Source organism: Geotrypetes seraphini, chromosome 13 (genome assembly GCF_902459505.1).
Source record: "Geotrypetes seraphini chromosome 13, aGeoSer1.1, whole genome shotgun sequence".
NCBI classification, from domain to species: Eukaryota; Metazoa; Chordata; class Amphibia; order Gymnophiona; family Dermophiidae; genus Geotrypetes; species Geotrypetes seraphini.
The window spans coordinates 46549921-46564632 of NC_047096.1; the positions used below are offsets into that span (position 1 = coordinate 46549921).

At 48.6% G+C, this 14712-nt stretch overlaps 1 protein-coding gene across 5 annotated transcripts in view; it reads right to left on the reverse strand.

The window, feature by feature from the left end:
• APLP2 (amyloid beta precursor like protein 2) overlaps positions 1 to 14712 on the reverse strand; it is a 341040-nt gene that overhangs the window by 63334 nt on the left and 262994 nt on the right. For all 5 annotated transcript variants that reach the window (XM_033919055.1, XM_033919054.1, XM_033919052.1 and 2 more), the window contains 2 exons: positions 12209 to 12367; positions 4964 to 5092 (listed from right to left, as the gene is read on the reverse strand). In XM_033919055.1, the coding sequence (XP_033774946.1) occupies positions 4964 to 5092; positions 12209 to 12367 (288 nt within the window). The remainder of the gene's footprint in view (positions 1 to 4963; positions 5093 to 12208; positions 12368 to 14712) is intronic.

The window sequence follows — 14712 nt, forward strand, 5'->3', positions numbered from 1 at the left end:
CCGAGATGCAAAAAAAAAAAAAGGTTCTTTTGCAGAGCAAAGCCTGCCATTTCAACATCCTTCTCACTGATGTCACAGCCACTAAGAAAACTGTCTTAACCGTCAGATCTATCAGGGACGCCTCCTTCAAAGGCTCATACGAGCCTTCACAAGTGCCCGCAAGACTGGATTAAGGTTCCAAGACAGAAAAGGCTGTCACACTGAAGGGCAAAGATGTAAGACTGTTCAAAAATCTGAATATATCCAGATGGGATGCCAACGAGTGCTTGCTCACCTGCACTCTGAAGCAGGAAAGTCCAGCTATCTGTACCTTGAGAGCGCCAATCGCCAGGCCCTTCCTTCAGAAAGTTGAGCATCACTGAAACTGGTGCAGTCACCAGGTTTGAGCCTTGTGCTCGCACCAGTTCCTGAAATACTTCCAGACTTTCATGTAGGCTGCTAACATGAACTGCTTCTTAGACCTCAGGAGCATGACAATAACTTTAGGTGAATAGCCTTTATGCCCCAAGGCTTCATGCTCAAGAGCCATAGCCTAAGATCAAAGTGTACCAGATTCTCCAGGGCGATGGAACCTGTGACAGAATATTTGAACAACAAGGAAGCCCGAGAGCCTCATTCTTCTGCAGACGTACTGTCTGCATACCACAGCCGCCTCAGCCAATTTGGAACTACCAAGATCACATAACCTGGGTGCGTTCTGACCCACCGGAACACTCTGCCTATCATTGGCCATGGGGGAGAACACATACAGGAGCTTCTCCGCAGGCCAGGCTTAGCTTAGATCATCCAGTCTGAAGCTCCAGACTCATACCTTAGGCTGAAGAAACAAGCTGCCTTTTTGTTGGATGCGGAGGCCATGAGGTTGAATGCCAAACACTTCCAGCACCTGACTATGCAATCGAAGGCCCTTTGATAAAGGGACCACTCCCTGGGATCCAAGGACTGCTGACTTAGGAAGTCTGCCTGCACATTCTCCACCCTGGTTCCGTGAGCCGCAAAGATGGGCTTCTGTCCACTGAAAGAGCAGGCAATCTTCCAAGTTCAGCAGTGTACTCCCATAGGCTACTGCAGTCGCGTTGTCCAAGAAGACTCAGACTGATTATGAAGGACCAGGTGGACTCTTGTTAGAAAGGGTTTCTTTACTCTTTGGAAGCTTCGGTCCATTAGAGCGTATTTTGAAGTTTCATCATTTAGAATTTTGGTGCAATCATACTAACTAAATCAACTTGATTATTGTAATATTGCCTATTCAGCAGTGGCGTACCTAGTATATGTGACACCCGGGGCCCATCATTTTTTGGCACCCCTCATCTGTACGAAAAACATGATTTTTAGTAACAAGCCACACGTCACACATGAGTACCTAGGAAAAGGCAGCATCTTACTTACATATGCAGTGAGCAGTACAACATCAATACACCCATTGTAAAACTAAACAAGCCAGACTAGTACAGATCAATCCTATACCGTCAATCTTAACAGAAAACCATGTCTTTCGAACACACAGAACACACCTTCGCCTAGGTTGGAATACGTCATCACAAACTAACCCCTCCCTCTTTTACAAAACTGTAGTGTGGATTTTAGCCACGGTGGTAACAGCTCTGACGCTCATAGAATTCTGAGCATCAGAGCTGCTATCACCACGGCTGGTGCTAAAAAACGCTCCACAGTTTTGTAAAAGGGGGGATAAAATAAAAATACATAGACAAAAGTTAAATTGGACCAGCAAGAAGCTGGACTCTGCATACAATGCAACACCACAGAAACAGTGACATGTCTCCTAAAGCAACAAATAGAAAATTTTTGTTCTACCTTTGTCTTCTCTGGTTTCTGCTTTCCTCATCTTCTTGTTACTCTCTTCCTTCCATCCACTGTCTGCCATCTCTCTGCCCCTATATGGCATCATCTCTCCTTCTATGCCTCTTCTAGAAACTGTATGCCTCCCCCTTCCATCTCTCCTTTAACCCCCATTGGTCTGGCATCTCTCTCCTCTCCTTCCCTCTCCCCTGCAATCCCTTTCTTCCATCATTTTCCTACAGCTCGCCACCTCTTTCCCTCACCCCCTCCAGTATTTCCCTAACTCAATCCTTTTCCCCCATCATGTGCCCTCCTTTTATTTAGCCCCTCCTTCCATCCTCTGCCCTCTTCTCTCTCTCTCCCTTTTCTTCACTTCCATCATCTTTACTCTTCTCTCTCCCCCTTCTCTCCACTTCCATCAACTGTCCCCTTCTCTCAATCTCTCCATCCACCACAGGCCCATCTTTCTCCCTCACCTTTCCGATTTTGGCAACAAGACTGGCAAGCCCCCCCCCCCCGCGACAACACTGAGTGGCATTGGCGCTCCCCCCTCCGCGACGGCACTCAGCGGCATCGGCGCCCCCCCTGCCCCATGACAGCACTCAAGTTCGGCCTCCTTCTCCCGGCATCAGCAGAACTTCAGATCGGCAACAGGTGCTCAGTCAAAAGCTTCCCCTGACTGAACTGCCTGTGCGGAAACAGGAAGCTGAGTCAGGGGAAGCTTTTGACTGAGCACCTGTTGCCGATCTGAAGTTCTGCTGATGCCGGGAGGAGGCTGAACTTGAGTGCTGTCGCAGGGCAGTGGGGGCGCCGATGCCGCTGAGTGCTGTCGCAGCCCAGGAATTTTCCGGACCTGTCCGGCTGTGCACCCCCCCTAAGGCTGCAGTCGGGGCGGACCGTCCCTCCCTTGGTACGCCACTGATGCTCAGCAATTTCTCAGAAGAATATGCAACGATTACAAAATGCGGCAGTCAGATTAATTTTTAGGTTGAAGAAACACGATAATGTAACACCTTACTATTGAGTGCTGCATTGGTTGCCGATGGAGGCGTAGGTGAAGTTTAAGTTTGGTTGTTTTTGTTTTAAGGTTCTATTTGGTTTAGCTCCTAAATATATAACTGAGCTTTTCTCTTTTGCAACCAACAGACATAAAAGAAGCTTACACTTGAATTTTGTTTTTCCGCCGGTTAGAGGATGTAAACTTAAAAAACATCAATATCTGTTTTCATATCAGGCAGCATCATGGGGCAAAGATCTAGAACAATTGCTGCGGCTTACTGATATTTATGGGGAATTCAGGAGACATCTAAAAACATATCTGTTCTTGAAGTACTTAGGTAGCTGATCTGTAAAAAAATTTATTATGCAACAACCAGATCTTTTTAGGGTTTTTAGGCTTTTAACTTCTTCACTTTTATTCAATTTGTTGTATTTTTAACTACTGTAAACCGCATAGAACTTTATAGCTTTGTAGTATATAAATTGTTATTATTATTATTATTAACTATCACTTTCAGCTCCAAGCAGTTGATCAACCACTTACTCTGAGATGAGGACCATTGCCCTTGCAGCTGAAGACCCTCATAATGAGCTCCCCAGCCAAATAGGCTGGCATCCTCAGGACTGTCCATTGGGAGTTGTGTAGTGGCATTCCTCTGTTGAAGGACTGTGGCTCTAGCTACTAGTCCAGGCTGCTCCATGTCTTGCCTGACTATGACAGTAGGAGGTCTAGTGCATCTGCTGGCAGAGACCACCTTGAGAGGAGCAACTCCAGAAGTGGGCATGTGCTTTTGCCCAGGAAGCCACATCTATTGCAGCTACCATGGATCCGAGCAGTTAAAGATACTGCCAAGCTGTGAGAGCTGGCAGGCCACAAATCTCCCAAATTTGCCTCATGAGTTTCATTTTGTATGCATCTGGGAGAAAGACCCTGTTCTGTGCTATCTCAAAATGGATTCTCAGGTATTCCAGGGACTGAGTCAGGATCAAGCGATTCCTACCTGGAGTTGACAACCCAGTCCAATATCTATAGGAGCTGGACCACTTGATCTACCGCTGTTGCTCCCTCTTAGTCTTAGTTACTCTTATAAGCCAATCGTCCAGGTAAGGATGCATCTGAACTGCCGCCTGCAGAGGTGTGCTGCCACAACCACCATTACCTTGGTAAAGGTTCATGGTGCTGTTACTAGGCCAAAGGAAGTGCAGAGAATTGGAAATGCTTATCCAGAATATGGAACCTCAAGAACTTTCTGTAAGCCAGAAAAATGGGAATGTGCAAGAATGCCTGTTAGATCCAGAGAGTCAAGGTACTGAGGTTTTTTTGTTTTGTAAATCAAAAATACTTGCAGTTAGTTGACACAGGCAGAAGTGTTGACGGTTTGTAGAATCAGTTACCCTTTCACTGAAGACTTGCTATGACAGGAGAGGAATTTACACTCTTTTACTTTTAATCTTTTGTGTTTTTCTCTGAGAAGGGGAGAGCTGCGACTAACTAAGAGCGGATCAGAAAAAAACTGCAGGAAGAGGGGAGGGGGCTCGTGGAATATGGCAATCCTGCACGTGCTCAGTAAGCTCAAAAGCTTACCATAGCTAGGGTAGAGTACCGACATCATTAGGCTCAGTCAGAGATTTCACCATCAAGTGGGACTGCATATCCCCTGCCTGTCTCTGGAGAAAATTCTAATACTCTAGTTCCCAATATAGATCTAAAGGGCAGCCCATCTTTACCTGGGCTTTGGCTTAGCTTTGAAAATCTCAATCTAAAAACCAACAGACAAAAATGACCATTATCTATCCTAATTGCTAAAAGTAAGTGCCCAGAAGATACATGTACCTATAATATAAAAAAAAATTGTGCTTGCTAAAAATTTTGTACTTGAAAATTTCTAGAACTGACAGACACAAAGCTGAATGGCTTTGGAAGTTCAGCAACAGAAGCACTTTAGTCAGCAACAAATTATAACTCAAAGCTGCTAAAGACTTATCCGTTATGCTGTTATCTTTTTGATTGTAGCATATGGTTTTGTCTGTTGGTTATTTTATTGTATTGTTGAACGTACTGGTGTCGTCTGCCTAGAGCCTCATTTGAACAAGGTATATAGATTTAAATAGAATATTTTATTCAGATTTTCTGGTGCATCATATTAATCTTGAAACACAATACCTGGGACTTCATTTGTGCTGCCTTCTCTGGGTCTACCAAGGCGACGTGCTGGTAATGGCGGATAGTGTGGAGACGGTCTTTGTTTTCTGCTCTGACATAACGCTTCAGAGCCTGCAAGATGCGATGAGGCTGAAGATTTGGGGGAAAAAAAAAAGTTATTGCTTAGTTTACTAAAAAGTTTTATATGCGAGATCAGGAAATAGTACAAGTGGTTTAGAACAACATGAATCAATTAGGTTAGAGTTTCTAACTCCAGATCTTGTTTTGCTCTTTTTTGGCCCCATAATTCTCTAGTACCTGAGCTCAATGCTAAATATTCACATATTTTTGCCTGTCAATCTATTTTAAGACAGTTGCAAAAGAAAAGAATTATAATTGTCTCTTGCTATAGATTTCTTTTGGGGAAGGTAAGGAGAAATTAGGTTCTTACCTGCTAATTTTCTTTCTTTTAGCTTCTCCAGACCAGTAGAGGTTAACTTTACGAATGGGTATATATCTAATCATGACCAGCAGGTGGAGACTGAAAACAAAACTTTGGGACAGTATATACTATCCTCCCTTCTCTATTTCCCTCAGTCTGCCGAATAGCCAAGCAGAACCAAGAACTGGAAAACAGGAAGAAAACAATACTCCGAACAGGAGTAACAAATAACATACCCAAATGCTGTTGGAAAATGCAGAGGAGAAATACCCGAAGGAAAATGTCCCCACAGCTCGCCAGCTAAGCCAGCCGAGCCACAGCCGCTGTTCTTTAATTCTCCCTGGCCCTAGAAAAATACTAGAACCCGCAGCAAAAAACAAAAACTGCCCGCGAAAACAGCCCCAACAACAACAACAACAACAACAGACAGGGTGGGGACCTCTACTGGTCTGGAGAAGCTAAAAGAAAGAAAATTAGCAGGTAAGAACCTAATTTCTCCTTCTTTAGCACTCTCCAGACCAGTAGAGGTTAACTTTACGAATGGGACGTACCAAAGCAGTCCCTCTCACGGGCGGGACCCCCGAAGGGCCGATACCAGAACACGCTCACCGAACACCGCGTCCCGACGCGCCTGAACATCTACCCGATAATGTCTAACAAAAGAATACAAGGAGGACCAAACCGCAGCCTTACAAATATCCACCGGAGGCACGAGCGACGACTCAGCCCAAGAAGCCGCCTGACCCCGAGTGGAATGAGCCTTGAGAAACTCCGGAACAGGCTGCTGTTTCAGAAGATAAGCGGAAGCAATCGTCTCCTTGATCCAGCGCGCAATAGTAGCCTTAGAAGCGCCAGCTCCCCGACGAGGACCAGCCAGGAGGACAAAGAGATGATCGGACTTCCGGAATTCCTGGGTCCGCTGCACATCAGAGCGAAGGACCCGACCGACATCCAACTTGCGCAGCTGCCGTTGCTCAGAAGAGCCCTCCCGACCACCCAAGACCGGGAGAACCACCGATTGATTGACATGAAAAGGAGAAACAACCTTCGGCAGAAAGGAAGGAACAGGCCGCAAGACGACCCGCTCCCTAGACAACTCCAAGAAGGGAGCCCTACAAGAGAAAGCCTGCAGCTCAGAAATACGCCTAGCAGAAGTAATGGCCACCAAAAAGACCGCCTTCAAAGTAAGGTCCTTCAAAGAACAGTCGTCCAAGGGCTCGAAAGGCGGGCGCACCAAAACAGAGAGAACCAGATTAAGATCCCAAGAGGGAACCGAGGGCCGTAGGGGAGGCCTAAGCAACTTGGCCGCCCGCAGAAACCGAATCACATCAGGAAGAGCCGATAAACGCTGACCTGACACCAACCCTCGAAAGGTCGACAGGGCCGCAAGATGAACCCGGAGAGAAGACCAAGCCAGGCCTCTATCCAGGCCATCCTGCAAGAACTCTAGAATGTTAGGCAGAGAAGCGCGAAAAGAGGTCACTCCCCGCGCCCGACACCATTCCTCAAAGAGACGCCAAACCCGCACATAAGCCCGAGAGGTAGAAAGCCTCCGGGACCCCAACAGTGTAGCGATCACCTTGTCTGAATATCCCTTCTTGCTAAGGCGACCCCTTTCAAGAGCCACGCCGTAAGACAGAAGAGAGACGGGTCGAACAAGGGAATGGGACCCTGCATCAGAAGGTCGTCCGAGAGAGGCAGAGGAAGAGGAACCGCCACCAGGTGCCTCACCAGATCCGCATACCACGGACGTCGAGGCCAATCCGGAGCCACCAGCACCACCAAACCCGGATGGTGAACAATGCGAAGAAGCACTCTGCCCACCAGCGGCCAAGGAGGGAACACATACAACAGCCCCTCCGTTGGCCACGGCTGGACCAGAGCATCCAGACCCTCGGCCAGCCCTTCCCTGCGACGACTGAAGAAGCGGGGCACTTTGGCGTTGCCACTCGTGGCCATCAGGTCCATCAGGGGCTGCCCCCAATCTTGCACTATCAACCGAAACGCTCCGGCGCCGAGAAACCACTCTCCTGGATCCAGGAAGTGACGACTGAGGAAGTCTGCCTGAACATTTTCTACCCCGGCTATATGAGAAGCCGAGAGGTCCAGAAGATGGGACTCCGCCCAAACCATGAGCCGAGCCGCCTCCTGCGCCACAGGAGTGCTCTTGGTGCCCCCCTGACGATTGACATAAGCCACCGCCGTGGCATTGTCCGACAGGACTCTGACCGACTTGCCCAGCAAAAGGGAGTGGAAAGCTAACAGCGCCAGCCTGACCGCTCTGGTCTCCAACTCGTTGATCGACCAGGAGGCCTCCTCCGCGGACCAGGTGCCCCGAGCTGAGTGGCCCATAAACTGAGCCCCCCAACCGAGGAGACTCGCATCCGTAAGGAGCACCGTCCACTGCGGGAGATCCAGACCCACCCCCTGAACCAGGTGAGGGGTCCGGAGCCACCAGCGCAGACTGCAGCGCGCCAAGCCTCGCAGGGGAACCGGAACATCCAAATCTTGCCTCCGGGGAGACCACCTCCGGAGCAGAGCATACTGAAGAGGACGCATGTGGGCCTGCGCCCACCTCACCACGTCCAGGGACGCCGCCATTGACCCCAGGACTTGGAGGAAATCTCGCGCCCGAGGACCCCGGGACGCCAAAAGCAGGCGAATCTGAGATTGCAATTTGCTCACCCGGGCCTCTGGAAGGAAGACCTTCCCCAAGGAGATGTCGAACATAACCCCAAGGCACTCCAGACGCTGAGCCGGGACCAACCGACTCTTGGAAAGGTTGACCACCCAGCCCAGCGACCGGAGAAACTCCACCACCCGAGCCGTAACCCGGGAGCTCTCCTGCAACGACTTTGCCCGAATCAACCAGTCGTCCAGGTAGGGGTGAACCAGGATGCCCACCGACCGCAAGGCTGCCGCGACGACCACCATTACCGTGGTGAACGTCCGAGGAGCCGTGGCCAGACCAAAGGGAAGCGCACAGAACTGAAAGTGCCGCCCCAAGATCGCAAAGCGAAGGAAGTGCTGATGAGAGGCCCGAATTGGAACCTGCAAGTAGGCCTCCGTCAGATCGAGAGACGTAAGAAACTCCCCCGGCTGAACCGCCAGAATGACCGACCGCAGCGTTTCCATGCGGAAAGACGGAATCTTGAGAGCTCTGTTGACCCCTTTCAAATCCAGGATGGGCCGAAAGGTCCCCTCCTTTATGGCCACCACAAAGTAAATGGAGTACCTGCCGGTGCCCCACTCCATAGGGGACACCGGCACCACTGCCTCGAGATCTAGCAAACGCTGAAGGGTCTGACGAAAAGCCTGCGTCTTCCATGGAGTCTGACATGGAGAAGCGAGGAAAAGGTCCGGCAGAGAGCGGGTAAACTCCAGAGCGTAACCGTCCCGCACCACCTCAAGGACCCACTGATCGGACGCGATCTCGGCCCATTTGGGGAAAAATTTGCGCAGCCGGGCCCCCACCGGAACCAAAGGGGGCGCCGGCAAGGAGTCATTGCGCAGGACGGGAAGCGGGGTAACCGGCGGAGGGATTCCCTGCCCCCCGACGGGCCCCCCGAAAGGGCTGCATGCGCTGGAAGAACCGACCCCGGGAAAAACCCTGAGCCGGGAAAGAAGCAGCCCCACGCCCCGGGCGATACTTGCGAAATTCCCGCAAACGCCCCCGGGCAGCCCCACACCTAGACGCAGGGCGGGCACGGTCCTCAGGCAGACGGGGCACCTTCGAGTCCGTCAGAGTCTGAATCAACTCATCTAATTCCTCTCCAAACAAAAAGACCCCCTAAAGGGAACTTTAGTAAACTTAGCTTTGGACGCAGAATCCGCCGCCCAAGCGCGCAGCCACAAAATACGCCGCGCGGCCATGCCATAGACTTAGCCGAAATCCGCACCAAGTCATAAAGAGCATCTGAGAGGAACGAGGCAGCCATCGCAATCTTCGCTACCTCCTGATCCACTAGAGACCAGTCATCAGACTCCCGATCCAGGACACGCTCAGCCCACCGAAACACGGCGCGAGCGACTAGCTCCCCACAAACAGCCGCCTGGACCCCAAAGGCAGAGACATCAAAATCATACTTAAGAAGAGTCTCTAACGCACGCGCCTCCGAGACCCTAAGAGCAGAACCGTCCATAACAGGCACGGTATGCCGCTTAGGAAGTGCCGAGACCACCGCGTTCCCCATTGGCGAAATTAAGGTAGCCCTACCTCCCTCCGGGACGGGATACCCAAGAGCCAAGGCGCACACCAAACGAAACTGCGCCCATAGGCCACTGCGCCAACACAAAATCCCGCAAATCCTGACGCACAGGAAAAGAGCGGGAACCAGGACAGACCCCCTGAAGCAGAGGGGCCCCCATACGCGGGGTCTCCGGCGGCGCCACTGCAAAAATGCAGCACCAAGGAGACCTGCTACACAGGTCTAAAAGCTCATCCCTCTGAATAAAAAAGCGCAACACGGACGCATCTGCTCTGGAAGACGGGAAACCCGCCGCCCCGCTGCCAACAGGCGTCCCCTCTAGAGGATCCTGGAAGCCCGCCAAAGCAGCCAGGTCCTCAACCAGGCCAACACGCTCCTCCGCCCACCAATTCGCAATCCAAGCCCCCCCGCGGGCGCTTGGATGAGGGAGGAGGAAGAGGGGACGCCAAACGAAAAGAGGGAGGCAAAGCCATAGGGGGCGCGGAGGGAAACCCCCCCCGAAACCCCCCAGGCGCACGTGGGACCCCCAAAAGTCCGCACAAAGAAAGAAAATAAATTGAGGAGGGAAACCCCCCCCGAAACCCCCCAGGCGCACGTGGGACCCCCAAAAGTCCGCACAAAGAAAGAAAATAAATTGGGGGCAAAAAACCCCTGGGGGTCCCCAGGGACTCCCTGCCCCAGCAGGGGTCCATGCTGAAACCTGCCCCTGTGTTCGCCATACAGGGGGAAGGTCACCTGAGGTTGCAGACAAAATGGAGGGGCCAGACAAAGAAAATGGCGAAGTTCCCGCCAAAAATGCTCCCTCCATGGCCTGTAGCGGCTGAGAAGACTGAACAGTCTCAGCCGCTAAGACAGGCAAATCGGCATCAGCTGTCAAAAAATCAGCTGAGAGGGAATCCTTCGGGGAATCCCTCCGTGGGCGGTTGTGGAAGACCGGGCTTCCCCACTGCTCCAAGCCGACTCGCGAGGCACCATCGGCGGGGAGCTCTGGGCGCCTGCAGCCGCTGCCGACGGAGCTCCACCACCTCACCGACCCAAACCGCCGAGTTCAGGCCGGCCGCGAGTGCCTCGCGGCTGGACTAAAATTGTGGCCTACTCCCCCGGAGAAGGGCACAATTGCTCCAGACGCGACCTAGCTATAAAAAAGTGCTGGTTACATGAAAAATACAGTAAAATACAGTTTTCTTAAAGGGAAACAACCCTTCAGACCAGCACTACCTCAGGATTTTTTATTTATTTTTTTTTTTTTTTACAGAACAGACTCCACAGGCTCTCGAAGCAATATGCCTTGCTTGACTTAGGGGGCAAGGCTTACTGCTGAGGCTCCTCTAAAAAAATGTGGGGAGGTGGAGGAAGTGGGGGGAGGGACCCCGCTCGTGACCCGCCGGGTTTGACACCCCCGAGGTCGGACGGACCCCCAAACAGGGCCCGACCAAGCTCCGTCCGGCCAAAAACAGGGACAATAAACCCCTAAACAAATTCCAACAGCCCTACCAAGAGAGATGGGTACAGATCACTCAACACCTGCTGGAGACTGAAAGAAGACTGAGGGAAATAGAGAAGGGAGGATAGTATATACTGTCCCAAAGTTTTGTTTTCAGTCTCCACCTGCTGGTCATGATTAGATATATACCCATTCGTAAAGTTAACCTCTACTGGTCTGGAGAGTGCTAAAGAAAAGACCTATCGGAGTTTGTGTAAACAAAATCCATAGTATAAAGTATCAAACCATAGAACATGAAAAACTGCACTACATAATCCATCTTAGAACACCAATCAAAAGAATGTTTCATGGGATCACAAATTTCACTTTGCTGTGAATGTAGCAACAATCCAAAAGTTTCTACAATATTGTGGCATATCAAACATGGAGAGCTATAAAACTACAAACCCAGTTTTGTTTCCCTGTTTACCATTCACTGACCTTGATCGAGTTTCTTTTGCTTAAATTCACACTATAGGCTTTTCCAAGGAGCACTGCAGCCAAGTGAATTACTTTGCATAGAACTATACAAGTTACAGAGTTTTCAAATATTTATAAGTACCAACAGCAATTCTAAAAAGGGAGCAGTTTCCCATGCCAAACTAAAATGATTCTGCCTGCACTAAATTATAAGCTAGACCAGTGGTTCCCAACCCTGTCCTGGAGGACTACCAGGCCAGTCAGGTTTTCAGGATAGCTCTAATGAATATGCATGAGAGAGATTTGCATATAATAGAGGTGCCAGGCAAGCAAATCTGCTCCATGCATATTTATTAGGGCTATCCTGAAAACCCAACTGGCTTGGTGGTCCTCCAGGACAGGGTTGGGAACCACTGAGCTAGACTATATTTGCAAAACATGCCCTGACCTTCCACAAACTATTCTGCTACATCTAGAAGTGCACAGTTTATCTGATGTCTCCAAATTATAATACCTGAACTGTATGATAGCTGTACCTCATTTAATCCTTGGGGCGATAAATCATAAAAAGACAACAGTAACTTGCCCAAGGCCACAATATAGCTAAACAGATTCTTCCTTCCTCCCTTTCCCCACACCCAACAGGCTTATTTTAACCAACAGATTAATGTTTTTCACAGGGATTATGCAAGTAATTTTCCCCGCAAACTCACTCTTGGGGGATCAGCCTGTAGGGCAGCCAAGTAATTCTCCAGGGCAATACGGCGGCGATCATTCAGCATAGCTTCCACACGTGCCAGGTGAGTCTCCACAAGCTGCTGTTTCTCACTAGCTGCCTCCTTCTCCAAAGATTCAACTATTGCTTCAAAATGCTAAAGAAAATTTAAAACAAACAGCTTCTGAGAAATGGTTAGTTTTTGACAAGAGATATAATTTAGGAAGACACTGCTATTATTCTTCAATGAATCTAGTTTTGTTTGGGTTTTTTTATTAATGCATCATGTTTGGCCATGAAGTTTTGGGGTTATATTTAATCAAGAAACAAACTAACCCCATTTAATAGTCAATTTGGAGATTTTAATTCTTAACCAATTACAAGATCCTTCAAGTTCACTGGCACCTGTCCTAAGGGCTTCCCTAGGAATCCCTTTTCACACCCATCATGTTTAATATTTATTTAAACAAGATGTCAAGTACAGAAATCTCTGGAGGTTAAAAATTACTTCTATGCAACATCTGATGTTTAAAGAATTGTGTTTTTAATAAAATCTCTAAATTGTATGTCAACAATTGCTGGACTTTTTGAGTCTGTATCCTTTCCTGCATGAATCTCAATCAGGATTTCGACCCTTCTTTAGTACTGAAACTTCAATTATCTCACTTTTGAACCATTTGTATGCTCTGTTTAGCAAGGGAACAGAAGCTCTTCTTTTGCAGTTTTATTTAAGTCGCGCCTTTGATCTTGTGGATCACGACATCTTGCTTAGATGTTTGGATAACATGGAAATTACTGGGAAGGATTTCCAATGGTTTCAAGACTTTTAAAAATCTTGTACATACCAAGTATATTTCAATGGAACTTATTCCAAAAAAAGGAGTAATCCATGTGGTGTTCCACAGGGCAGGAGCGATCTTCCTACACTCCTGCCTGTAGAGAACTGGGAACAAAAATGCTGCTGTTAAGTTCCCGCGGTCTCATGGGAACTCATGGTAGCCATTTTTGTTCCCAGCTTTGCATGGGGCAGGAGCATAGGAAGATCGTTCATGCCCCGCTTCACTGCAAGACCACCAGGCTTTAAAAAGTGGAGAAGTCCGGGAGGCAGGGATGTGTCAGAGTTGGCCCTAAAGTTAATCGCAATTTTTTGGTATTCGCGGGTTGGCTTTGCCCCTAACCCCCCGCAAATATGGAGGGGGATGTATACTTTGTTATAAAGTCTTACATGGCCAAAAACCTGGATACCTATTGAATCGATTTACACTTTTTAATGTAGATCGCCCTTTACGAGCTACCTCATTATTTGTATACCCCCTGTGCAAAGCTGTGTTTATAAGAAATTCTTACATCGAATGGCTGCATATCAGAAAGCTAGCTGGGACACTGAGATTCGTAATTTGTTTGTTCATTCAGGTTCATATATGCACTTTCAAAAACTACTGAAATTTACTTTATTTGTAAGATTCTTAAGAAAGTAATGATTATGATGGCTCTTTAGTAGATCACTGTTGTTGTACAGTTCCTTGGTTATGTAAACCACATCGATCTGGAAAGTTTTGCTGTCTAGAAATGTACTGTAATGTAACAAACAAACTGAAAATAAATCCAGATAAATTAACACACACTGGGTGGGAAATCATGCAGTGGAGGAGCTGGACTAATCCTAGCTTCAACCTCGAATGCTGTGTGCAGTTCTGGTCACCACATCTCAAAAGATATAGCGGAATTAGAAAAGGTGCAAAGAAGGGCAACAAAAATGATTAAAGTAATTAGGATGACTTCTCTAATGAGGCAAGGCTAAAATGGCTAGGGCTCTTCAGCGTGGAGAAGAGTCGGCTCAGCAGTGATATGAAAGAGGTCTGTAAAATACTGAGTGGAGTGGAAAGGGTAGATGTGAATCACTTGTTCACTCTTTCCAAAAATACTAGGACTAGAGAGCATGCGATGAAACCAAATAATAGAAGATTTAAAACAAACCAGAGAAAATATTTCTTCACACAACACGTACCATATATACTCAAATATAAACCGGGATTTTTGAGCCAAAAAATTGGCCCAAAAATGGAGGTCCCCGGTTTATCCCTCCAAGAATTATTGCAGACCACCACTGCCAGGCTCTTCCCCCTGCCCTCCTACCTGCCCTACCCTTATACCTCATCTTGCTGATCCCTGTTGGAGGTGCAGCAGGCAGGAGTGAACTTTCTAAGTTCCTGCCCTGCTGCTAACCGGCTGCCACGAGTTTCTTCGGCCACCGAGCGGCATGATTTGGCGCTGTTGCTCAGTACTGAGAGGCAACTGGCTAAAAAGCGCTTGGGAGAACACTGCAGTCTCCTGCCTAGGAGATAGAAACTGCCCAAGAGCCGGAGTAGCAGCTTTAGGTTAGTGGCGTGGGGAAGAGGGTTGGGACCCCGAATCGGAGAGGCCGATTTTTTTAAAAAATACACATTCACCCAAAATTGATTCACCCAAAGTGAATCGGTGAATCGATTTGAATCAGAAATC